This window comes from Aedes albopictus, chromosome 2, assembly GCF_035046485.1.
Source record: "Aedes albopictus strain Foshan chromosome 2, AalbF5, whole genome shotgun sequence".
In the NCBI taxonomy this organism is placed as follows: domain Eukaryota; kingdom Metazoa; phylum Arthropoda; class Insecta; order Diptera; family Culicidae; genus Aedes; species Aedes albopictus.
In genome coordinates, this window is record NC_085137.1 from 445,455,118 (window position 1) to 445,482,499 (window position 27,382).

At 38.5% G+C, this 27,382-nt stretch overlaps 1 protein-coding gene and 1 long non-coding RNA gene across 3 annotated transcripts in view; both read right to left on the minus strand.

The window, feature by feature from the left end:
* The window catches only part of LOC134288576 (uncharacterized), a 134,904-nt gene that overhangs the window by 68,879 nt on the left and 38,643 nt on the right, over nt 1-27,382 (minus strand). The gene's annotated exons all lie outside the window — the stretch shown is intronic.
* LOC109420214 (CCAAT/enhancer-binding protein homolog 2) lies at nt 26,361-27,171 on the minus strand. Of its 2 annotated transcripts, XM_062853807.1 has the most exons (3): nt 26,876-27,171; nt 26,726-26,782; nt 26,361-26,629 (listed from the first exon to the last, which is right to left on the minus strand). In XM_062853807.1, the coding sequence occupies exons 1-3, from the start codon at nt 26,951-26,953 to the stop codon at nt 26,450-26,452; spliced, it is 315 nt and encodes a 104-aa protein (XP_062709791.1). In that variant the 5' UTR covers nt 26,954-27,171; the 3' UTR covers nt 26,361-26,449. The 2 variants fall into 2 exon arrangements, with proteins under 2 accessions (XP_062709791.1, XP_019550083.2); XM_019694538.3 differs by having other exon boundaries at nt 26,361-26,782; nt 26,876-27,160.

The window sequence follows — 27,382 nt, forward strand, 5'->3', positions numbered from 1 at the left end:
TTAGGGTGATATGGGGCGAGTTTGTTTTTCATGGGTAATATAATAGGTAAAATTTTCCCTAAACTACAGAAGCTATCTGTAAGCAAGAATGAATGCTATTAATCTACAATACAACAATAATTCAGCTTGCAGACATACAGGAATGTACTTTTTTGAACAATTTTTATGAGTTTTGGTCGACTAATACAAAGAAATGCACGAGATCACGAGAAGAACTTCATGAAAATCTTAAAAGGCATTCAAAAAAAAAATAGGAAATAATGCAGAATAAATTCAATTCAGAAAAACTCTGATGCCTGGTTTAGACTGTTCAATTGAAACGAGCATTTCACTTGCTAACTTCTCAAACATGTTCAATCCAATGGAATAATGTGCTTAGACTGGGCTAATGACTTGAGTGTCCACTTGAATGCACATGAATGTAAGAACTTTGAAGAAGTATTCCAGCTGAAACTCCTGTAGAAATCCAGGGCGAAACTTTGAAGAAAGCTTATTGACATTTCTTGAAGAAATAGCAGGACAAACTTGGGGTTTAAATTCCTGCATGAGCTCCCGTAGAAAATTCGTGAAAAGCTCCTTAAAAATGCTTGCAGGAGCTCTAGCGGGAATCCTATAAATGGAAGAAATCCCGGGAAGATCTAGGGGACAAGTCTCATGAGAAATACTGGAAGCAATCGCGAAAAATCTGCAAGTTAAATTTTAGGAGAAATTCTGTGAAAACACCACTGCACAATTTAGGGTCTGTGTCAATTGGCAAATTAAAATTAATTTTCACTTAACCCTCTAATACCCAAATTTTTGATTTTGATCTAAATATCATTTTTCGTCATCTAAAATCGATTTAAACATGTTTTGGAAGATGATTCTTTTTAATTCTCGATTTCGTGAATTTCAGTTTTTGATTTTTCAAATTTTTATTTTTGAACATCCCCACAGTTTTATATTTTTCCTGGAAGCCTATTTGGGGTACGGATTTTTTTGGATGAAAACATTTTGAGATTTTATGATTATTGTTAAAATATTTTTATTTTTATTTTTTTATTCATATAAAATTTTATTTTCCGTGTAATTTTGAGGAAAATAATTTTAGAGTGTATTCGATTCCCTTAAACTATAAAACTAGGATAGTATGATTTGGGAAAAAATAAAAATATGTTATTTGTAGCGATTCAATACAAAATAAACAGTGACTTCTACAGGGTGTCTAAAACATCAATTTTTCAATGATTTTTAAAAAAATGTAAATACGTTTTAAAATACACTAAAAACCTTTTTGAGATATACAAAAAAATCCCAAATATCAGCCAAAAATATAAAAAAAAATGATTTTCCACGAAACAAAAATTACAAAAATGCTCAAACTATACCCCGTCTAAAGGCGGGGTTGGGTATTAGAGGGTTAAACTTGACAGTTCGATAATTATTTCCTTACGAGAACTGTCAAGTTTAAGTGTTGAACTGTCAAATTTAAGTGAAAATTAATTTTAATTCGCCAATTGACACAGACCCTTAGAGAAAGTCTTGTGGAGATCTCGGAAATAATTGTGGAAGAAATCCTGCGAAATTTTCCTAGGGCAAAACGCAGGAGGAACTTTGGGAAAATCCCACGAGGGAAACCGAAAAAACCTCTGGATTTTTTTTGTAGGATCCCCGTGAAAAGCTTCTGCAGAAATCGGCAAAAATACAGATATTGAGGAATCTTGGAAGATTGGAGAACCTGTAGTTCGCTGGTGTGAACAGGTATTTTTATGCAAGGGACTATCGAGACCCTGACAGACAGAGAGGGAGATCCTTTTTAAATTACTTCAGGGGTCCTTTCTGAGATTCACTCAGATGTCCCTTTTCTGAACTAGCTTAAACAGCTCCTCCGGGGAATTTTTGTGAAGATATTTTTTTTCTGAAATTCTGGGATTCCATCAGGAGTTGCTTCTGACATTATAAAAAGAGTTTCTTCTGATATTCCTTCAGCAAATCTTTCAGCAATTGCGCACTGCAGAGTGCAAGGCCGAAAAACAAACCTAACTGAGCTTTGCCCAGTACAGCATCCGCTCGATAACTGACTGCTGTTTAACTGGACTGATTTTTAACTGGGCGCTCGATAACTGGACCAAAGCCCAGTTAAAAATCAGTTGTCTGTCAAAAATAAACGAAATTTAACCTCACATTTTGCAAATCAGTAAACAAAACAAAATATAACAATAGCCTCCGGCTCAGGGAGCTTAGTCCAGTTATCGAGCGGCGTTCGCTAACTGAATTGTCGTCAAAGCCCAGTTATCGAGCGGAAGCTGTAATTTGTCCAGACATTTTGTTTCTGGGTTTCTCCAAGAGTTTCTTCAGGCATTCCTGCAGGTGTTCTTTTGCTGAAGAACTTTCGAGAATTCATCTATACTGTGGCCCGTGCATTTCGCCAAAAGCCTCAACTGGATATCCACGAGAATCGTCTTTGGAAATTCTCCAAGAATTTCTACGGAGTATGGAGTTTTGTTAAAGAATCTTCCACCATTTCCTCCTAGAAACCCTTAAAGGATTCATTCTGGGAATCTATATCAGGGCCAAGACTATAATTCTGTCTTTGCACCAGGGTGTTGTTTCTGGAAATTCTAATGTTCATTTTGGAAACCTTCCAGTAATGATTTTTTACAAATTTTGTTAAGTACATATTTTTTTTTTCTTTTTTCAAAATACCGTTTATTTAGTTAAAGTTTAAATAACAATATTGAAATAATAAAATTCAATCTTCTATACTTAAAGTGAAATCTAGCTCTTCTACATCGATTCTATTATTAACATTACCATTAACATAGTTGATGTACTTAATGAAAATTTTTAGGATTTCGCTTCTTCTTGTCGCTGCAATGTTCTCCATAGCCGGTCGAATGAGATCGTCGAAGGAAAGAGTTTGCCATCCACCGAGAATTATCGTTGCTCTTCGTTGTAGCAGTGTCCATGCTGGTGCTACTCGCTGACACTCGCAGAATTTGTGTCGCAAAGTTTCGATGGTAGTTAAGCAGTGCTGACAATTTGGGTCATCCGCACGGCCAATGGTGTTCATCAGCTTCCGATGCTCTGTCTTCTCATTGACTAGTAGATAGAGCTCACTGCGTTGCTTCGAAGAAAGCCTTCTCGATGAAATATTGCGCCAGACTGCTTTCCAGTTCAGTCCCGGCGTATTCCGTTCTACTCTTGGTACTTCGGTTTGATCCAAGTAGAAAAGATGAATACTCCCGCTGGTTGGATTTAGTGTCAAGTGGTTTGGAAGTACATTCAACTGCTGGGTTAGCAGTCTGAGGCATGGGAACTCTGTGGTAGGAAGTACGTTTTGGGCTTGCAAGGAACGATAGAAGGGCATCGAATTCATTTCGTGAATGTAACGGTTAACGAATAGTGATTTGCTTTTGATTGCAGGGAGATGCAAATTCAACCCACCGTTGGCTTTGCTGCGCGCAAGCTGAAACATTGGAATTCGCGCAGGCAGCCCTCGAAACAAGAAGGTTCCCATAGATGCTGCTAGTTTTGCCGTATGCACACATTGCGGTGGAAGTATAGACGAGAGGTACCATACCTTCGCTGTTATGAAGGTGTTCAGTAGTGTAACCTTCTGTTGGAGGGTAAGGATGCGCATGCTGTGCAATCCTATCACTTGTGCGATTTTAGACACCATGTTATCCCAGTTTTGTTTTATCATCACCTTTATAGAGTTGGTGAAGAAAATTCCCAACACTTTCACATTCTCCACAGTCTGCAGCCCAGGCACAGTTAGTGGTTCCCCGTTGATGAAACCAACATCTATCGCTACTGTCTTTTGGCGATTTAATTTTGCGCCAGCTACGACCTCGAAGCAATTGAACAGCTGATAAACTTGTTCGATTGTGTTTGTTGAGGTTGCAATTATCGTGATGTCATCAGCGTATGCAACACAAAGATCATTCCCACAAGTCTGCTCGAGCCGTGAGAGTAGAGGCTGGAGATATAGCACAAACAACAGCATCGAAATGGGATCCCCTTGGCGAACGGATCGTTGTATAGGGAAAGGTTGAGAAACTCGCCCATTAATAAGCAGTCGCGATGATGACGCAGCAGCCACACGAGAGAGCCAGCCGACAAAGTTTCGGTTGATTCCAAGATTCAACAACGTGTGATGCAGGAACTCGTGAGAGACACGATCGAACGCGTGGTCCATGTCGAAAGAAATCAACTTTGCTTTCTGTTTTCTCGTTATTATCTCAGCCACACGGTCCTTGAGCGAGAGCGTAGCTTGGAAGATTGAGCGATCGTTATTCGTACATTTTTGCGCGTCACTCAAAACACGATGAGATCGTAGAATTTGTTCCAGCCGGGCCTTCATCACTCGGCTGAGAATTTTATAGTCCACGTTGAGAAGACTAATCGGACGGAAACTTCTCGCTGTCCCATCGCCGCCTCTCTTTTTAATTAGCACTATCGTGCCATCTGCAAATTCCGGGGGAAGCTCATTCGTCGTCATAGCTTCGTTCATGACGAAATACAACTCCCGGTATATGACATCAAATGTACGATGATAGAATTCTACCGGCAGGCCATCTGAACCAGGCGATTTTCGCTTTTGCGAAGTTCGGATAGCAGTTTTCAGTTCATCGATAGTAATCTCGTCCATCATAGCTGTGTTTGCTTCGTCGTTCTCTGGTACTACTCTCTCCACCTCAAACAGCTCCTCCGCATTCTGGCCCGCTTCCACCCTTGCATATAGGCTCTGGAAATATCGAACCATGTGCTGTTCGATCTCCAGCGTGGATTGGATTTGTTCTCCTTGCTCGTTTCGCAGCTCCGTGATAGTTGTTTTTTTCCTGCGTCTATCTCCCAACTGGAAAGCGGATATGCTCTCCCCAGCTACGAAAGTCTCGTTGATCCTCATGAAGTTTTGTGAAAAACGGCGCTGTAGCGCAAGCATTTGCCCTTTTATCCGGTTGATTGATACCAGCATGGCCGGATTTTGATAGTAATTATCATATGCGAGTTTCAATTGCGTATACAAGCGCTGAAACTCAGCATTGAACACATTGAAGACTTCTCGAGATTTCCAACGAAAAAAACTTTTTATCTTTGGTTTCGCATATGCTATACACCATGTCAACCAGTTTTGGTAGGCTCTTCGCTGACGAACCCAATATTGCCATCGGATTTGGAATTCGTCGATATTTTCGGTCGTCAATAGGTGAGGCCGGAGGGACCAGAATCCGCGTCCTTGTTCGCGGCCGAGGTGGGGAAGGCAAATGCGCGTAGTCAGAGCCTTGTGATCTGTGAATGCGCATACATGTGTGGCAGCGTTCCGCAGATGTTCACACAGTCCAGTGCTTACGTAAATACGGTCGAGCCTCGATGCCGCATTGTGTGTGACGTAAGTGGGTGCTTGTATAGATGGATACAGCTTTATCCACACATCATGGAGCTGTAGCTGTCGAACTACCGCTTGAAGCGCCGGACTTGTATTGGCGCTCGTTGCATCACTCTGACGTAGTACAGAGTTAAAATCGCCAGCGAGGATGACGTGTTGGGTGTTGAAGCGAAGGTAGTACGAGATGGTCCCATTGAAAAAGCGTTCGCGTTCAGCTCGGGCGGCTGTTCCCGATGGCGCATACACGTTGCAGAGAGTCGTGTTCTGTATTCTCAGGGCGACGAGACGACCATCTAGGCTCTTTTCCACATGCGAGAATCGAATGTGCTCTTTGAGCGCTATCGCCGTTCCCCGCCTGGCTTGGTCTACATTACAAATTACGGCAAATCCGGGTAGAGATAGCTGCTCGTTCTCCACCTCTTGCAGGAAGATTATGTCCAGATCGAGAGTTCGGATGAAAGTTCGGAGTGCGTCCAGTTTCGTTGCATTCGTTATGTTGTTGATATTGATGGTGGCAAGGTTGTAGCTGGAGAACTCAGCCATTAGTTCGCTTCGGACCCCCCTTCCCGGCCGTTGTTGTGATTTTCTTCCACACGAGGCTTTTTGCCTGGCGGACGGGTTCGGAGATGTCGTTTGGAACTGGATGAGCCGACAGACGAGTCTGTTTCGTTACCATCTGATATTCCACTAGCTGATTTACGAATTGTAGCGCTGGTGGCAGAAGGCTGTTGAACTGCTGCTGCGGTCACTGACCCGCCTCCCGAAGGGAGATTTTGTTCGTTGGAGGCTGATGACGCTGGGGGCTGCTGTAGTTTTTGTTGCTGAACTGGTTTCGGCGGCGGCATGACTTCTGTCTGCACCGAGACGATGTTCGTTGCGTTCGCTTTGAAAGCGGTTGGTGTTCGGGTTTTGTTGTTCTGGTTTGCACTGGCAGTAATTGTCATTTGGCCAGCATTAGCGCTGGGATTATTCATCTGCTTTGCAGCGTCGGCGTACGACTTTTGCACAAGCAGTTTTTTGTTTTGGACGCAAGTTAGCCCAACATGAACGTAATCACGGCAATGCCTACATGTGTTACGCTGTCCAAAATAGCCAACCGCAGTCAGCTCACCGTCTATCGTAACCCATGATTCGATGTTGTGTTTTACAATCATCTTTACGATGCGAACGCCGGTGCAAATGCCTGGAAAGTCGACATCGGCTCCACTTCGTTGTTCGCGTATTTCGATTACTTCGCCGTACTTTCCAAGGAATTCGGCGATTTTTTCATCCGACACGTCTTCGGACAGGTCGTAGAGTCTCACTTTCACTGCTCCGTCCTCTAGCGTGATTCGCAAGGGATACTTCTTCCCGTCGACAGAAATCTCGTGTTGGTTGTCGTGTTCTTCACAAACACGTTGCGCTAGTGCTAGATCGACGACTTTTACGAACGTAACACCAAGCGCTCTACTGTTCTGAATTCGTAGCACTTCACCCGGTTTTAGACCCAGAACGGTCGCACAAAACTTGTGGACTTTGACTAGGTCCGGTTTCTTCGGCACATTCGAAAAATCGATCCGAAACGAGTTCTCCCGCCGGCCCATCACGGAGATGTTTGATGCACATCGACAACGAACGGTAGATCGAAAAAAAATGTAACTGTCAATTAGCTTGTGTTCGACTTCCACGGAACGATAGCAAAAACGCGTCTGTTCAGCTCGGAAGTTGAGCGCTCACTCAACATATTGCAAAACAACATCCGAGCAAATACGATTTTGTACTGGGGTCTCCAGTCAGTTCGGATCGCCAATCCGGAGACGGCGAGTTCGATTCCCGTTCCAGTCGAGAAAAATTTCTCGACTCCCAGGGCATAGTTCATCATTGTACTTGCCTCACAATGTAGAAATTCATGCAATGGCAGGCAAAAAAAGCCCTTCAATTAATAACTGTGGAAGTGCTCAAAGAACACTAAGTCGAAGTGAGGCAGGCCAAGTTCCAGTGGGAACGTAAAGCCATAAAGAAGAAGAAGAAAAAGAAGAAGACAATAAACATTAAACTTTTTGAAGTGTTGTTTCTAAAATTCATCTAGGGTGCGGGCACCGGTTTTGGCCAGTCTAAGGGAAATCATTTTTATAAAAATAATCAATAATCCTATGAAAACAACCAATGTGTCAAATGAAAGGTTTCAATTTATATTTTGAAGGAAAAATGCAGAAATCAAGCCAATACTTGATTTTTATATTAAAAGTGGCACTGGCCAAAATAGAAGCACTGCCGCAGTTTAGGCCATATTTTTGAGATTGGTTTCTATTTTGGCCAATCACATGTATTTCTTATGGGAGTGGCCAAATTAGAAGCACCCTGGCCAAAACAGATATATGGGAGCTGGTTTTTTAAGGAAATATTTTTTTTTCTTCCAGTTTTTAATCAAAATGTGTGGTTTTCACAGCTATACAATACAACATATTGTATTAGGATCTACTATAGTAAAAAATAAATTTACGCCGATTTAGATCGCAACAGGCTCAATACCGCACTATGGCCAAAACTCCGAACTGGCCAAAACTGAAGCTTCTACCCTATATAAAGCCTGTATCCGCAATAATCGGGACACAGAAGTACGGCTTTAGCTCTGTAATGAATCGTTAAAATAGGCCAAATAATTGACTGAGAACTCTTTGGTGTATGTTTATCATTTGTGCCAAATTTAATAAAAATCGATGCATTACTTTTAACTGTGAATGAAAAACAACAGACGTGGTTTTAAGCATTTTTTTTTTCATAGTGATTACGGCGGTAGCACACTGTGCTTATGTTCTAACACCGCACCCTTTCCCTACGTTTGCTTCTATGAGCCTCTATTTTTGTTTCAACACACAGAAGTACGTAGGCATATCGTGGGCCAAGTCGACACTGTTTTGGCCTGCGTTGAACAAAAATAGTTTTAATAAAAGTTTCCCCTTTTTTCTTTTTGCCAATTGTTTTTTTTTTTGTAGTATGGTCCATGTATTTAGTTAGGTACTTGTCACTTTGTCAGTTATTCGAAGTAGATCTCCAATATGTAGTCAATAAGTCAATTAAGGGTCTGTTCCAATTGGCGAATTAAAATTAATTTTTACTTAAATTTGACAGTTCGACACTTAAACTTGACAGTTCTCCTAGGGAAATAATCATCGAACTGTCAAGTTTAAGTGAAAATTAATTTTAATTCTCCAATTGGAACAGACCCTAAGTCATTCTGATCTGTTCTTATTATTATTAATATTTATTAAAGACACTTTACCACTTATGTGGCATTCGTGTCTGTGATCTGTTCTATCATAGCAGCTTTAGTCTTTGCTTTATTGAAGTGTAGTTTTATTGGAAATATGCTGAATATCGTTATTAAAAAGAGACGTCTGGAACTGTGTCCTGCTAGTTGTTCGTCATGCACATACGTCATGTCTTAATAATGCCTAGGAGATTAACGAAAACACGTGTGTTCGGTCAGATGTCCGTTGCGTAGAAAGTCAAGGAAAATAGGTTTCTTTATTGTCAGTTGTTATGTAAGCCTCGCTTGAAGCACTTCCCGTGAGAACCCTGTCATCTGTACACCAACTAATCCGTATCTTCGTACACAGCTAAATACTATACCAGCGTTTCTCAAACTAAGGGTCGCGACCCATTGGTGGGTCGCGGGCTGATTTTTGGTGGGTCGCGTGGTCTTTCTTAAATTATGCCGAATGTTATTGCTAGCCATTTTCTAATTTTCGAATACTCCCTTGGAAAATCCATTTCAAGAAGAGTTATTTCTAGAATTTCGGTTTCTGCTTAATTCTTTTCAAAATGTTGTATTATAAGTCTTGTGTGAAGTATATTGAATGTTGAAACTACTGTTCTTGAAACGATTCCGAAACTATGAGTTTTCAATTGGAAGTTTTAAGCATAGATAAACAGACTTTACACTCCGCTCGCTTCTTATCGAACACCGCTTTAACGGTTGATTCAAACAATCGGGAGTTGGTCAATTGACCACTCGCGTCGTTGGTATTGTTTTTGCTACTGTTTGACGTTTGCTCACTTCCGCCACCTAGTGGTGGTCCGGCCAAGTAGCATTAACATTAGCGATTGCGTTTTCGTAACGATTTTTTAATGAAATTTGTTCGAAGTGTTACGTTTGTTTCTCTGTGTTTTGAAATTTGGGTGAAATTTTAGATTTTATTTGTGTTCTTGATAAAAACAGTTCAAGTTGTTGCTTGCGTTAGCATTTTGTGGTTGACTTACAGGCCAGTTTCAGCAGTAAAAATATCAAAATTTAGAAATACCAAAAACTAGCAAAAAAATTACCGAACTTCGACAAGAAACCTTCTCTTCAACGAACTTCAGTAAAGTTAAACTTCTTTAAAATTCCGATGAAAGTCGATCATTTGAACTTAAACGGAACAACTGAAAAGTGATCCCAATAAAATTGGAAATAAAATAAGTGTGAATGAAGAATATTATTAAAAATTTTAAGAGGACTCATCTGACCATGCAGCAGTACTAGAATTCTAAAAACTACTTGATGTTCACCCACTTGCTGTGAATATCTGTAGTATTTTCAACCGAGATTTAATTTTAAAGTGCTGCAAAAACTTGAAATCCTATTTCAAATTTTTAAGACTAAGAGTTAACTGGTGCTGCAAACTTGTTCATCTTAACCTTTCTTAGACTTTTGCAAAAAAAAACTATAAAAGCACTATACATAGATTGAGAGCTACGTCACGTAAGTTTATCACAACCTATGGAAGTGATTAAATGTATTTATTTGAAGGCAGTCCAAATTTGCAAAAAAAAAACTTATTTTATAAATTTTCGTGCTGGTGGGTCGCCAAATTCTTTAAAAATCAAAAGTGGGTCGCAAGCTGAAAAAGTTTGAGAACCCCTGTACTATACTGTCAACCGGCGAAAAGCCTATGGGTAAATATTAAAAAAATGAATAATTATGCTGTCTAGCGCGTTGTTTTCTATCGGCCACTATTTTAGTCTAGTCCCAACTGCAAGCTTTTTTCCAATCTTATCGTCAATTGTCTTCTAGATACCCCACGCAATTGATGAGTAGTGAGTTCAATGCAGAGATCCCCCACCCCCCCTCACACTCCCAAATTGTGGTAGGCTCCCGCTAAACCTTGCAAACCAGACCCACCCCCAGCCAGTTCTAGCAGATGTGGACAAACCGGTGCTCAACGTGCTCTCCCATCGTGGCAACATCAAATATGTGGACTGTACAACAATAGTAGTTTTAATGAAATGAATACTAAGAATTTAGGCCGACACTCGAAGTCACGAACTTTACAGTGCTAGTTGAGTAAATACACGAAAGATGGGTAGCAACAAATGTGCACAAACAGATGCATAACAATATATATGCATGTAAAAAAAGGCCGCAACTATCCATGGTGAATTTAAAATAATGACAACGTAAATATAATGGAACAGACTCACCGAATTTAGCTCCAAAATGCCCCCTAGACGATGGTATTGTTCACTCTACACTGAGACGATTTTCCGTATATTTTTTATGTGTGAAACTACATAGATTTTTGCAATTTGTCTTCACCTTTACAAAATATGTAAGGCGTAAATAAAAAGTATAAGCGTCTCCACAAATAACTTATATGTATAGAATCACATACATTTTATGTAGCTCTTTAAATAAAGTTTATGTGTGGGGTTTATAACGTTTATGTTTGGCGGAGCATGGAAATTATATGTGGGGAATGTATGAAAATTATAATAAAAATAATAAATGCATCCACGTGTTTTTGTTTTGTTTCATTATTTTATTTTGTTTTATATTGTATTTGTTTATTCAAAGTTATCAAATTTGAGATTTTTAAACACTTTCGAACACATGAATCGCCATGATGATCTTGTCCTTCACCTACTGGTTTGCCTCCTCCGGTTCTTCATAGGAATGGGACGAATTCTCATATAATGAATCCTCTGTTTCCTTCGCGAGGGTTGCGGCAACTGCTGTCGGTTCTCCTCCATCTACCAGTGCGAGTTTACCCAAAGTTGTCGCCTTTTGATTCCCCGGGGAAGGTAACATTTTCTTCCAGCACCCATTTTCTTCTGGATGAAACTTCTCCCGATGAATTATTGGAAAACCGCTGCTTCTCTTCCCGCACATTTATACATTTAGCTGAAACGATAAAAAAACTTATTATTATACAAAAAATAGTATTATGAAACTAATATTTACCTCCAACAAACGGATATAACATTCACCGTAGAACTCGATGAAGTTCACTGCACATGATTCGGCACAAGATGGCTGTTTCAGGCTTGCTATATTTGATTGAGTCTCCCAAACTTCAAAACTATGTGTGAGAATATATAATTTTTAACTATAACATCTCATCTTTAATTTTGATGTTTGCGCACACATAAATGAAAAAGGTTGCGTATATATGTTTAATAGGGTACCTTATAAAACCGAAATAGGGTGATATAATGTGTATATCAGTACTTATAAAAATAACGATTGCAATGTCTTATACATTTTATAATCTGAACCTGTATAAACTTTAACTTTGCAATTTTGTCAGTGTATGTAGCCACGCGTTGTACAAAATGAACCTGAAATGACAAGAAGACAGTGGGCCGCCAAACTCCACAAAATGGCGGCCCGCAAATTTTAGTATTCTGTTTATAGCATTGTTGAGCATCATAGAGAGCATAATTTATATTCAGTTTTAAATATAGTTTCTTGTTACTATGCTAAGAAATAGAGAGATTCAAAAGTTTTTTTTTCTTCCTGCACCAGCGAACTTCTTGAGTGAACAGCATTCAACATCTAAAATTTAGATTCTAAATTGTTCATTCACTAATGCGATTTTCTTATCACCCTGCCCTGTCTTAACTAGAAGATATAAGTAATGCAGAGACATCCCACATGCACTCTTGCATTACATAATAAGGTTGGACCCTGCTGCAATCAATGTCGTTATGCTATCCACTCCTGAGTTTATAGTTGCTATAAAAATAATTTCGAAGAAGTGAAAAAGAATAGTACGAATCTACTTGTTAATAAAATGCTGCTACTATTACTATTACTACTACTCCTACTACTACTACTAACTACTAGTACTAATACTACTATCAAAAGTGCAATGAGTGATCGTTGGCTTCCTAGTCTTGTTAGTAGTTGGAGGGTTAGTATAGACTGGTAATAAGTCCTGTCGGTCGCCCCAGCACTGCGCGTAATCAACTGTTGTTAGATCATGCGACAGCAATTAAGCGTATGCTGGAGGCATGACAAATCAAGCGTTTAAATTAAAGTCAATAAAGCAATGGTATAATTATTCAGATTCTATTTTAGTTTAATTTTGTAAAGAAATGCTTTAATTCAAAACCTAGTTACTTTCAAATACTATTCCATTTACTATTTCACTAATTTTCGTTACTATATTTAATTTAGCTAATCTATAATTATAAAAGATGTAGTATCATGTATAGATTAATCAAGTAGGTCATGAATTAGGGATTAGACAGATAGAAGGATCTTTGTTAATAAATCATTCTGTTCCCAACCGCCAATCACTGAAGTCGTTTCACTACAGATTTCAGAAGTGGGATACATTTTTTTCGCCTTCGAGGAGAAAATCGTCTGTTCACGATGCCTTACGAAACAAGAAGCTGTTCTCAAACCTGTTATGAAATCGTTGATCCCGCAGAAAATGAAAATGGAATTCAAACGGTTGTATCAAGTTTCGCTGCATGTTCCAAAGGCCCGGTTAATTTATTAGGAGTTGGTCAAGCTGCTTCAACTGTGATACGTAATGTTCAAGATGTTCCCCGTTTTGGAGATTAAACCGTTAGAAACTCTTTCATCAATCAATTCCCGATGCACCCAGATGATGTTGAGAAATTGGTTCCGTTGTTCAACCCAAATGAAGTGACCTCAAAACTTTGGCTCGAAGACTTAGAAAATTTGAAGAAATTGTATACTTGGTCAAGTCAAACTGTTTTTCATCACGCCGTAACAAGATTAGGAGAAGTTGCACTGATGTGGTACCAATCTGTTCGAGAAAGAATTGCCTGCTGGGAAGACTTCAAGAATGAATTGTTGAAAGGCTTTCCTAATAGTGTCGATGAAGCAGATGTTCATTTCCGTTTAATTAATCGCTACAAAAAACCTAATGAAGACTTGGAGAAGTACGCGTTCGAAATGATGGCGATAGGCAAAGCGGCTAACTTGAGTGAATCGGCTATGGTCAAATACGTCATACATGGGATTCAAGATAATGAAGTTCAAGTGATGCTGTCCGTACAAAATTTCAACTCGGTTTTGGAAGTTATATGCTGTTTGAAACGATTTGAATCAATGAAGATGATGAACAAATCTTCCGTTTTCTGGAAGCAATTGGATACTCGCTGGATTTGTCATAATTGCAACGAAGTTGGTCATATTTCAAGAAATTGTACGAAACCTCCCTTCAAATGTTCTCAATGCTGTCGATTTGGTCATGTGTCAAGATATTGCCGTTCTGGTGTCCCGAAGTTGCAGCAACCCTTACGTAGAAGTACCGATGTCCAAGATCTCCAGCGTGTGTATTCCTCGAATTTTGGTCATCAAGTTGCAAACAACACCCATGGATGTTCTGAATCAAACACGAATCAGATTGGTAGTATAGTTAGGATAAAGTTAGTTAATGATCATTTTACAAGTTGTTTGAGATTTAATAACTATTTTAAACCATTTTTAACTCTTCTTGATACAGGTAGTTCAATTAGTCTTATAAAAGCAAATTTAGTACCACAGTTAGTTAAAGTTTCCCCATTTTTACATGATAAAGGTTTTAGAGGTTTGAACGATTCAGTTGTTAGAATATTTGGAACCATTGATACCGAATTGATGATAAATAATGTAATTTTTAATTTACAGGTCAAGGTCGTTCCTGATGAGACTATGTACCCAGACTGTATTGTTGGACGCGATTTCATTTCGAAAAACGATGTAAAACTCATACACGAACGGGATCTGATAACAATTCACCTTGAATGTCGTGAAAACAAATCTGAAAATATCAATGAAGCCGAGAAATTTCTGGATCAACTTAACGCAATAGAGGTAAACAATTCACCAACTAATATCCATGTTGTTGACGATTTAGATATTGGGGATAGTAACATAACTTTGGGTGTTGTAAATCAGCTTAAATCTCTTTTCTCCACATGTTATTTAAATGCAGTTAAACCAGATAAACCTGAAATAATGCACGAAATGAATATCGAGTTAAATTGCAATAAACCTTTTCATTTTTCTGCGAGGAGGTTCTCTTTCCATCAGAAAAAAGAAGTAGAAAGCACAATAGAAAAGCTATTGCAAGAAGGAGTAATTGTTGAAAGTAATTCTCCTTATGCAAGCAGAGTGGTTTTAGTAAAAAAGAGAGATGGATCGTTCAGAATGTGCATAGATTATAGAGAATTAAATAAACAAACCGTAAAAGATCGATATCCTATTCCATTGATTGATGATCTATTAGATCAGTTGAGGGGTAAAAAATATTTCACAAGTTTAGATTTAAAAAGTGGATATCATCAATTAAGGCTTTCGGAAAAATCATCAAAATATACTGCTTTTATCACTCACATGGGCCAATACGAATATAAAAGAGTTCCTTTTGGGTTATGTAATGCCCCATCCGCTTTCATGAGATTTATACATCATGTATTTCGAGACCTAATCAAATCCGGAAAAGTAATAATATATATAGATGACATTTTGATTGCATCGGATACTGTTGAAGAACATTTAGCTGTTTTGAAACAGGTATTTGACATTTTAAATAAAAATTTACTAACTTTACAATTGAGCAAATGCGTTTTTATAAAAACAAAAATTGAATATTTGGGATATAAAATTTCAGAAAAAGGAATTTGTCCAAGTGATCGTCATACAGAGTGTATCAAAAACTTTCCAGTCCCTAAGAATCAAGCTGAAGTACAACGGTTTATTGGGTTAGCCAGTTATTTTAGACGATTCATTCATCAATTTTCTGTGATTGCTAATCCATTATACAGTTTAGTCAACAAAAAAGAGAAAACTTTCAATTTTGGAGTTGATCAAATTAATTCTTTCGAACTTTTGAAACAAAAATTGACAAGTGAGCCTGTATTAAAAATTTATAATCCATCTGCGCCTACAGAACTCCATACAGATGCTAGTAGTCATGGTTTCGGTGGTGTACTATTACAAAAACAAGTTGATGGGCAATTGCATCCTGTGATGTATTTTAGTAAACGAACTTCACCTTCGGAAGCAAAGTTGCATTCATTTGAATTAGAAACATTAGCAGTATATAACAGCATTAAAAGGTTCCAAACTTATTTGCAAGGGATTCATTTTAAAGTTGTAACTGATTGTAATGCATTAACTGATACATTGAAAAAGAAGGATATTAACCCGAAAATTGCAAGGTGGGAAATATTTCTTTCAGAATTTGATTTTGAACCAATCCATAGATCTTCTAATAGTATGAAACATGTGGATGCACTATCAAGAATAAATAGTATATATTTACTTAATAATGAAAACAACGATTTTGAAAGAGCCTTATTAGCATGTCAGTTAAGAGATGAAGAAATTAATAAGTTAAGAGATGAGTTACAAACTGCCGAACTTAAATTTTATGAATTACGTGACGGAATGGTGTACAGGAAACATAAAAATAAACTTTTATTCTATGTTCCACATGACATGGTTAATCGTGTAATTAAAACATGCCATGATGATTTGGGGCATTTTGGTTGTGATAAAGTTTGCGAAATAATAATGAGATGCTACTGGTTTCCAAAAATGAAAGATAAAGTACTGACTTATATAAAAAGCTGTCTTAAATGTGTGATGTTTTCTAAAAAGTTACATAAATATGATGGACAATTAAACAATATTGATAAAGGCAGCACTCCGTTTGATACAATCCATATTGATCATTACGGTCCATTAAATTTAAATAATTCAAAGTTTAAGTACATTTTCGGAATTGTCGATGGCTTTACAAAATATATTAAATTAGTTCCTTGTAAAACAACGAATACTAGCGAAGTCATTAAGCATTTACGGAATTATTTTTCAAACTATTCAATTCCGACAAAACTTATTTCAGATAGAGGTTCTTGTTTCACAGCAAACAGTTTTAAAGCATTTATGAGTGATTCGAATATTAAACACGTATTAATAGCTTCAGGTTGTCCAAAATCAAATGGTCAAATTGAAAGATTCAATAAAACAATAACACCACTATTAGCTAAACTGATCGATTCATCTCCATATAAAGGAATTACTTCTATTTTGAAGGAAGCTGAATTATTGTTGAACAATACTGTTAATAGAAGTACAGGTGAGACACCTTCAAAATTATTGTTTGGAGTAAATCAGAAGTGCAATATAGATGATCAAATAAGAGATTATTTAGAGTCTAAAATTAGTTTGGAAAGAGATTTAACTGATATTCGACAAAATGCTTCAGAAAAAATCAAAGCAGCACAATTGAACAACAAAAAATACTATGATCAAAAATGTAAAGTCAATAGCACGTTTAATGTTGGTGATTTGGTTTATATACCTAACAGACCAGAAACTGGAGTGTCTCGTAAGCTCCAAAAACAATATAAAGGTCCTTATCAAATAAAAAAAGTTCTCCCGAATAACAGATTTGTTGTCGCAGACATTGATGGGTTTCAATTAAATCAGGTTCCGTTCAATTCGGTTTTTGATCCGTGTAATTTAAAGCTTTGGAAGCCAATAGATTTATAACAATACACTTCGGGTCGAAGTCTGTTTCAGGATGGCCGAGTTGTAGTATCATGTATAGATTAATCAAGTAGGTCATGAATTAGGGATTAGACAGATAGAAGGATCTTTGTTAATAAATCATTCTGTTCCCAACCGCCAATCACTGAAGTCGTTTCACTACAAAGACTAAAATTGAAATTATTTAAACACATTTTCACTATTGTCGCGCTTATCTTTTATTAGAGTCCTGCGGCGGTCGTACGCTCGCAAGGCATACCGCCGCATGACAGTCGCAAGGCAAAACAAAAGAAAAAGTGTTCCCGCCTGTTGGGGAGTCAAGCAAGCCATGATTTTCCATTGTTATAATGTCATTCAGAAATACATTCATTCTTGTTCTACCATTCAACCAAAGCAGTCATAACTCTTAACTGTAGAACATAACAGTTTTTGGCGACGAGAATTTACGAAACCACACGAAGCAAAATGTCTCCAGAATTCGAAGCTAATCTTTTGAGGATCCTGGAAAATCAAGGCCGCATTCTTGCAGAGTTGTCAGCTTCCCGGGCGGCAGAAGCTCAAGCTAGTCAAGCAGGACAAGGGGACGGTAATCTGCAACGCAGTCAGCTGCATCCGGAAGAACCACGTCTGCGGAATCAAAGCGAGTTTTTGATCGAATCGTTGTCAAGCGCAATCAACGAGTTCAACTACGACCCGGAAGCAGGAATAACGTTCGAAGCCTGGTTTGCCAAATATGAAGATCTGTTCGAAGAAGACGCTCGAGCTCTGGACGGACCGGCCAAGGTTCGATTGCTGCTTCGAAACCTCAGCACCGTAGCGCATAAGAAGTATGTGAGTTATTGCTCCTGTTTCAAGCAAAAGGATAGGAAGAAGAAGCGTTCATTCAAGAATAACGCTGTGGCTAAAGCACAAGGTCTGTACACCATCAATCAGGTCAGTATCGCAGCCAGACGTAAGTTCGTGAACCTGGAGATCAACGGACATCCAGTACGACTACAACTAGACAGCGCAGCAGACATCACCGTGATTTCATCGGACGTGTACAAACAAATAGGCAGCCCCGTTGGAAGTTCAGCATCCATCAACGTTGTTAACGCATCAGGTGACGACATGGGCCTTATAGCTGAATTCGAATGTACCGTTACTTTGAACGACGTCGTGAAGCAAGGAAGATGTTACGTCACAAACGTGGACAATCTCAACTTGTTCGGCACCGAGTGGATCGAGCTGTTTGGATTGTGGGACATTCCGTTCAACGCAGTCTGCAATCAAGTCTCCTCAAAATCACATCCAAAATCGGAAGAACTTGTCCAGCGTCTACGATCGAAGTTCAAGAACGTGTTCAGTGAAGACCTTGGATTGTGCACTAAGAAGAAGGTATCGCTATCAGTCAAGCCAGGTACCAAGCCCGTATTTCGTCCGAAGCGTCCAGTTCCGTATGCATCAACAGAGAAGATTGAAGCCGAGCTGGATCGTCTACAAGGTTTGGGAATCATTTCGCCAATTCCATACTCCGAGTGGGCGGCTCCCATTGTTGCTGTACGAAAACCGAACGGCAAAGTGAGAATTTGCGCGGACTATTCCACCGGACTAAATGAAGCTTTGGAACCGAATCAGCATCCGTTACCGTTACCACAGGACCTGTTTGCGAAGCTGGCGGGCAAGAAGTACTTCACTCAAATCGATTTATCCGATGCTTATCTACAAGTAGAAGTCACGGAAGAGTCCAGGAAGATGCTGTCAATCAACACTCACAAAGGCTTATTCCAATTCAATCGACTTTCCCCTGGTGTCAAGACGGCCCCCGGCGAGTTCCAGCACATCGTGGACAATATGATTGCGGATTTGGAGGACGTTAGCGGATATCTCGATGACATCATGGTAGCAAGTGACACCTTGGAGAAGCACATAGAGCAACTAGACCGGTTGTTCGCACGAATTGAAGAGTACACTCATTGCACAATTATGGGTCACTTAAGGAACAATCATTTCATATAATGAATAGTTTTACATACAAAAATAACACTTTCATTATTTTTATTTTATATTCTCTTCATTGAAACTCCTTTTTATTGTTTTATATAAAAATTTGCTTGTTAAATTCACTTTAGACGGTGAAAATTACTAAAATATTGGTGAATAATGAAAACCACAATAATGGGTCAAAATTGGCTGTGTAACAATTATGGGTCAATTTGTTGCCTATTATGGGTCACTCAAGTGGAATCGGCTCAACAATAATGTTTTGTCTATTTTTTCAATGAATGATCACTTATTCTCGATAGATCAACTATAGTAGAATCTAAAACTGGTCTCAAACATCTTAACGAAGCGTGTTTTCGCGATTTGGAATCAATTTTTCAAAATTGGGACAAAACCTTTAACACAACCACCGATAATCGCCTAAAAGTATGCAATGCCCATGTACGCAGAACTGTCAATATTATGCTGCACAAAAAGTGACCCATAACTGTGTGATTTTCGGTGGTCCTTGGCACAATAATGAGTCACTTGAATTTTGCCAGAAATAAGCTTTAATTAGCTGCAGTCACATGAATTTCTACATTTAGAACGTAGATTATACCTTTATTCTGGTGACGATACCATTTTGCACTTGAAAATCACTGAAGCTCGCTTTTACAGAGCTTACGGAAGCAGCGCAGGCACTTTCCGATATTCACAATCGAAGCGTTACTTTGACAGACGGTTTTGCGCCAAACAAAAAATATCGAAAATAAGTATGTTTTGACGTATAAACCCGTGTGCGATACATATAGTGACACAAAATAAATCAACTTATCAACGAAAAATGATAATGGCTAACAAAAGCTTGCAATTAATTAGTATTTATCTATTAAAGTGAAAAGTGACTAATAATTGTGTGTGACCCATAATTGTGCAATGAGTGTACGGTTTCCATCTGAAAATTGAGAAGAGCAACTTTTTCATGAAGCAAATCAAGTACCTTGGACTGATCGCTGATGAAGAAGGACTTCGACCTGATCCAGAAAAGGTCAAGGCAATTGTCAAGATGCCGGCGCCTCATGATGTTCAAACGTTACGTTCATTCCTGGGAGCAATTAACTACTACGGCAAGTTTGTGAGGTCCATGCATGAGCTTCGCCAACCACTTGATGCTCTACTCAAGAAAGATGTCAAATGGAACTGGAGTCAAGCGTGCCAGGAATCATTCAACAAGTTCAAGGATATCCTTCAATCAGACCTGTTGCTGACCCACTATAATCCGAAACTGGAGATGATAGTAGCAGCGGACGCGTCACAGAATGGCCTGGGTGCTGTTCTTCTTCATCGCTTTCCTGACGGCACCGTTAAAGCAGTTTGCCACGCTTCCCGGACGTTGACCAATGCTGAGAAGAACTACGCACAAGGTGAAAAAGAAGGACTCGCTCTTGTGTTTGCCTGCACCAAGTTCCATCGCATGATTTTTGGACGGCGATTCACACTACACACGGACCACAAGCCACTATTAGGAATTTTTGGATCGAAAAAAGGAATACCAGTTCATACAGCAAACAGACTGCAAAGGTGGGCGTTAACTCTCTTGCAGTACGATTTCAAGCTGGAATTCAAGTCTACTGACAGTTTTGGGTATGCTGATGTCCTGTCACGATTGATCGGTGAACATTCCAAGCCGGATGAGGACTACATCATCGCTAGTGTTCAGCTAGAAGCAGACATCAAAAGTATGCAAGCCGAATCTGCAGCAGTACTTCCAGTAACCTACCAGATGATTCAGCAAGAAACGAAGCAGGATGAAACTCTCCAATCCGTCATGCGACATCTTCGGAACAACTGGACAACACCACCAGAAGCCAATGAACTTCAGTGTTTCTTCAAACGGCGCGAATCGTTATGTGAAGCAGACGGATGCCTCATGTTCCTGGATCGTATGGTAGTACCACTGTCTTTGCAGAATGCAGTTCTCAAGCAATTGCACGCAGGGCACCCTGGAATGCAGAGAATGAAATCCATAGCAAGAAGCTTCATCTACTGGCCTAATATTGACGCTCACATTGAGGACTACGTACGCAAGTGTAGTGACTGCGCAGCAGCTTCAAAAGCTCCAGTGAAGACTACTCTATCATCGTGGCCTATACCTTCTCAACCGTGGACCAGGCTACATTTGGACTACGCTGGACCAATTCAAGGACGGTATTTTCTGGTAATAGTGGATGCTCATTCAAAATGGCCTGAAATATTCGCTACTACCAGTTCAACGGCAACAACGACCACAAGAAAACTTCACGAATGCATCGCACGTTTTGGCTGTCCTCAAATAGTAGTTACCGACAACGGCACTCAATTCGATTCGGAAATTTTCAACCAATTTTGCAAAAGTTTTGGCATCGAGCACGTGCGAACTCCACCGTTTCATCCACAATCCAACGGCCAGGCTGAGAGATTTGTGGATACCTTGAAGCGCGCTCTATCGAAGATGGGGGAGAAAAATGTGGAAGATGCACTGCAAACATTCCTTCAAGCATATCGTTACACACCCAACCCTTCTCTACCGGACAATAAATCACCGGCTGAGGCATTACTCGGAAGAAAAGTTCGGACAGTCTTCGATCTAATGAAACGACCGGAACAGCAGGTGGTACACAGCAATGAGAAACAAAATGCTCAATTCAACAAGAAACATGGAGCCAAGCATCGCAGTTTCGTGATCGGTGAGAAAGTATATGCTGAAATTCACATACGAAATGAGAAACACTGGGCCGAAGGAGTGATCATCGAACAAAAAGGAAATGTGGTGTACAACGTTCTTTTGGAAGACAAACGACGTCGAGGTTTGATCCGATCCCATGCAAATCAACTACGACGACGAACACTATCGGAACCTGCAGCGATTGAAGATAATACGATTCCGTTGCAAATACTGCTGGACGAGTTTTCAGTCACAGAACCTATTCCAGTTCAAGAAGACGATGGAGGTCAACGGGAGGATTTACCAGAAGCAAACGAGAATCCGCTATCCCAGCCAGTTGAAGTTCAGCTGCAACCGTTTTTGGATGTTCCTGGGCCTTCGAGATTGTACGATCGTGACCAACCATCAACGCAGCGACTGGCAAAGAAAAGGAGCATTCCGTTCCGTGATCCATCCAGCAGGAAACGAAGACTCCCATCTCACTTCGAATATTATGAGATTTATTAAGGGGGAGATGTTGGGGAGTCAAGCAAGCCATGATTTTCCATTGTTATAATGTCATTCAGAAATACATTCATTCTTGTTCTACCATTCAACCAAAGCAGTCATAACTCTTAACTGTAGAACATAACACCGCCAAAAACAAAATCACGTGGGTTTCGCGAAGTGACAGATGTTTTCGAATGTATTTGTGACGAACGGCAAGAGTAGCTCAGTGGAATGAGTGTTCTAGCTGTCAAACCCCATATAGTGGAATTATATACTTTTAAATCTGGTGATGCTGTTATGATTAGTGACTGTCGCGCTGATATCAGAAGCCAGAGGCAGATAATCGCCATATTCTGATTTTTCTTGAGAGGCATAATATATGACGACGCTTGATAAGCCATCGTCAAACCCATCACTCTTGGACAGGGTTAAGCATTTTGTTCAATCTTGACCAATATTCATTCGCATAATAGATGGTTCTTTTACGCTACAGTTCAAAGTTCTGTGATGACAATTATAAAATTTCGTTTGCAGTTATGATACTTATAGAGACACTTTCTTGCAAAATTTCATCAACTTTGATCAATAGGGTCCCAAAATTAAAGACGAAATCTCGCTTATATTGAATAATACGATCAAGCATGGTATTCTAATCGAAATTGTACTTTACTCGAACTTGAAAAACAAAGGAATAATGAGAAAATACGAAATAAGTAAAATGGTAAATAGTTCTACTTTGACATTTGAGGTCTACCTTGTGTGACTGAGCTCGACATTTTTCGCACTGGGATTTCAAAAATGTTCCTTTCTGACATACACGGTGAAAAAAAATTACTCAAAGTATGTGTTATAAGCTAGGGACGAGACAAAAGGCTAAAAAAATAAAAATTATATATTTTCAACTACGGTTAATAAAAACGTCAAAAATTGAGTAAATATGTACTCTTGAACCATATATTGTGGTTTAAAATAAGAAACTCGATAGGACTTTAGGAGCCTATTGCTGTCTGAGGGGCTAAAATCACGTTTAGTCCCAATACATGTTTCGACTATAAAATTGTTGATAGTGCATAGATTTTTTAGAAATTTTCCCTATGCAACAAATGTAGATTGAGATGTTTGTGTTCAAAATTTCAGCCATTTTCTTTGCCAAATTCAAAAGTTACAGCGTTGACAAGCAAAACTAGGGGCTGTACAAAATCCAATTGCACACGTTTTACTCTTTCATTGCTGCATTCAAAAGTACTGCACCGATTCACATGAAATTTTGTAGGTGTAATCAACACATCTTAAGATGTTATTCGGTCAAATTTGAGTTTTTTAATGTACAGTGTATCAAACAATTGTCCGTACAGCAATTTTTTGCCAACATAATTTTTCATTCAAATGATCATAACTTTTTTATACATCAATCAAATATGCTGAAATTTGGATCAATCATGAACCATATATTAAAGCTCCATTGGTAAAATTTTGAGCGAGATCGGATAAGTTTTCTAAAAGTTATAAAACTTTTAGTAAAACTTATTAGATTTTTGAACATATTTTTAAAACATTATATCTCAACATGTACTCGATGAAACTTTTTCATTTTTTTCGTGATACAGCTTATACCTAAGGCTCTCATTTGCAGCTTCGTTTGAGGTTCCATATTCACCACAAAAAATATGAAAAATCTGTATATGTTCAGAGTGTCATTTGGAAATTTATCATATTTTGATCAATAAAAGTGCCAAGTGTTTTTAACGTTTTAAAACTTTCTTAATGTAATATTTTTATACAGGACCTACTAAACTACATATGAAGAGTAGGTACTATGGATTTTTCGCTCAGTTAATGCACTTTTAATGGTGGAAAACGTTTGGCAGATTATATGTGCAAAATATGGTAAATTTTTAAACATCGTCAACTACATAAGCACATTTTTCATATTTTTTGCACTGAATATAAAACCTTTACAGTAGCTGCTTATGAAAGCCTTAGGTATCAGCTGTAACACACAAAAAAATGAAGAAGTTTCATCGAGTACAACATGAGATATAATTTCAGACTCTAGTTTAATTTAAAAACGCTTCACTAATACTTCACTTTTGCAAAAGAAAATAAAAAATGAATAACTCTTTTAAAGAAAAACTAGAAAGGACGGGCAAATTCCTTTTAATTCTACTACTGTGCTTATCTTCGGACAGATAGGCCTATTTCGTCTGTGACTTACAGACTTCTTCAGTGTCAAGTGCTCGACTTGACTGACACTGAAGAAGTCTGTAAGTCACAGACGAAATAGGCCTATCTGTCCGAAGATAAGCACAGTAGTAGAATTAAAAGGAATTTGCCCGTCCTTTCTAGTTTTTCTTTAAAAGAGTTATTCATTTTTTATTTTCTCTTGCAAAAGTGAAGTATTAGTGAAGCGTTTTTAAATTAAACTAGAGTCTGAAGTAACAAGATCTACTAAAAGCTCTAAAGTAATAGTAAAGAAAAAAAAAAAAGATGAGATATAATGTTTTAAAAATGTGTTCAAAAATCTAATAAGTTTTACTAAAAGTTCTATAACTTTTAGAAAACTTATTCGATCTCGCTCAAAATTTTACCAATGGAGCTTTAATGTATGTTTTTTTTTGTTTCGTAGATTTTCGGCTCTTTCAGTCTTTAAAGCAGCTTAAACGACTATTGCTTCTACATTTCGACGTTTCGACGTATATTTCGTCTTCTTCAGGAATTTCTATATTGTAAGTAAACAATTTTGGAAGATTATAATTAATTTAGGCTAGTTTTTAAATCTTGGTGACTAGTGTAATGCAACTTACAGAGGCTTCGTTTTGTTGTTAGTGTACGTGTCTTGTTTGACTTGTGACTGTCGGCGATCTGAGAATGGCGTCCCGCTATGGCCCATGTGTATCACTATGTGCGGCATTCACTGTTCGTCGTATTCGTGGTATATGAGACTCGGCCCTCCGGGCCTCGGATCGAAAGTCGGATTTTCGAGCGATATTTATACCCTGCTTATGGGTGTAAGAAGGGTAAAAAGCTTTAATGTATGGATCATGATTGATTAAAATTGCAGCGTTTTTGATTGACGTATAAAAAAGTTATAAACATTTGAATGAAAAATTATTTTGACCAAAAAATTGCTGTACGGACAATTCTTTGATACCTGTATCAATTGCAGAGTAGCAGCTGTCCCAATTATTGCGGATACAGGCTTTATTACAACAAATGATTAACCATGTAATCATTGACATACATATAGAAAAATAGAATATCTTCACAAACTGTTTCGAAAATTGACAAATATTTTTGAAGGATTAGATGGAAAGAAACACCTCTTCTTAAGAACTTTAAGTGGTCTTTCTGCTAGATAATTTTGTAAAATTTTGCAATAATCTGTCGATTTTAATGCGTAATCTATTTATAGCGGAATTCCATAGAAGACGCCCTCCTGCCTGTAATTCACAAAGTAATCTAAGAAACATGTTCCCTGGTGCTGACATCAACGTATCTGCTGACCGTTTGCCAATCACGTTTCTAGGCTATATTTAAAAATAAGCACGTTCCCAGGGGACCCTCTTAAAGTTGCGAAGACTTTTAGAGAGGGAAAATAAAGTCGTTCGTATATTTTGTTCAGTAGTTTTTAGATATATCCCTAGAATAATCACTTAGGCAAATTCTGAAGAAGTTCCTGTAGCGGAAATTTTAAAACTAGGGTTAATGAAGGTTTTGTAAAATTTCGATCTAAGAATGACGTTCTGTAGATTTCAGAGGAATTTAAATATAAGTCTTGTCAGTGAAGAAACTTACAAAAAGTTCTGTGCTTCTAGGGAAATTTTCAGGGAAACAATTTAGATTTTCTGTTGTCAATACCAATTGTTACACAAACTACTGTTATTTAAAAGTGTAACTCAGTCATAATCGGCCTTACTAGTGATCCAGCTTTTCCTAGTGATATTAAGGCCAATCAATTGAACATGTCCCAAAAAGAGCAACATTGTTTAGGAAATCATTCATCTATGATAAAAGTTCCATGGAAACGTTATAAAGGACTTTCGGTATGCTCTGGTCCCTTACCAACACAATACTTTAGTCTTAAAACTTTCGAATTCTTATTCGATTACTTATACCCTAAACAAACATAGATTCTATAAACCAACAAACCTTCTCTTACCAACTAACTTTTACTGGAAGAACCCGCTTTGCTGCTGCTCCTACTGCTACCCGCCTTCGATTTGTTCTTCCGACTGCTTGCTTTCTCCTCGTCACTTCCCTCCTCATCGTCCTCTTCTTCATCGGAACTCTTGAGCAATTCCGCCAGATTGACCCCCACCAATTTGTCGGATTTGGCCTGTGCCTGGGTGAGAAAAAGCTCCTTCAGAAATTTGAGCTCCTTTGTCTGATTCTTGATTTTATCCTCCAACACTTGATTCTTCACCCGGAGATCATTCACCTTCTGCTGGGTTTCTTCGGTGCGCTGTTTAGATTTCACGCGACTACGCTTTACGGCCTACAAAAAAAAAACGAAAAACGAAGTGATAACGCGCCACCCGATCGAGATTGAAGGATGATGAAATTCTGTCAATCGTGAGGTGATACCTACCTCGTTGTTTCGGTTGCGCTTTTTGCGGTAGTCATCGTCATCTTCGTCCGTCGTGGGAGCTTTCCGCTTCGGAGGCATTGTGCGGAAAGTGATTCTGTGTTTTATAGAGTTTTGAAACGATTTTTCCTTGACTTAAATAATGGCCGTTTCCTTGACTTAAATAATGGTTTAACCGATAAGTTTGCGTGACGTTAATAAAAATTACAATTACAATTACAATTTTTACGACTGAGAAAATCACTGTTTCAAACAAGACTCTTGTTAGTTCCGAACATAACAAAATTTTGTATGCGAAAGAAACGGCAAAAGATAGACGTCAAAACCGATTGACTACACACAAGCAGCACTGTAAACAAAATTTAAATATGTGCAGGGTTGTGCTGAATTTGGTAACAAATTTTGCTCTGTTAAGGGCGATTTCCAGCGAGAATAGAGTTAATAAACTATAGAGGACGAATGTCGCTGGTGTTCCCTTTGTTCTCGCTCGGGAACATGTCGGGTATCTAT

What these genes read in the sequence shown, in the direction of transcription:
- LOC109420214 (XM_019694538.3), bottom strand. Translation starts at nt 26,953, where the DNA reads ATGCCTCCGAAGCGGAAAGCTCCCACGACGGACGAAGATGACGATGAC. An exon ending in AGCGCAACCGAAACAACGAG is followed by an intron (nt 26,783 to 26,875) that starts GTAGGTATCACC and finishes TTTTTTTTGTAG; the next exon opens with GCCGTAAAGCGTAGTCGCGT.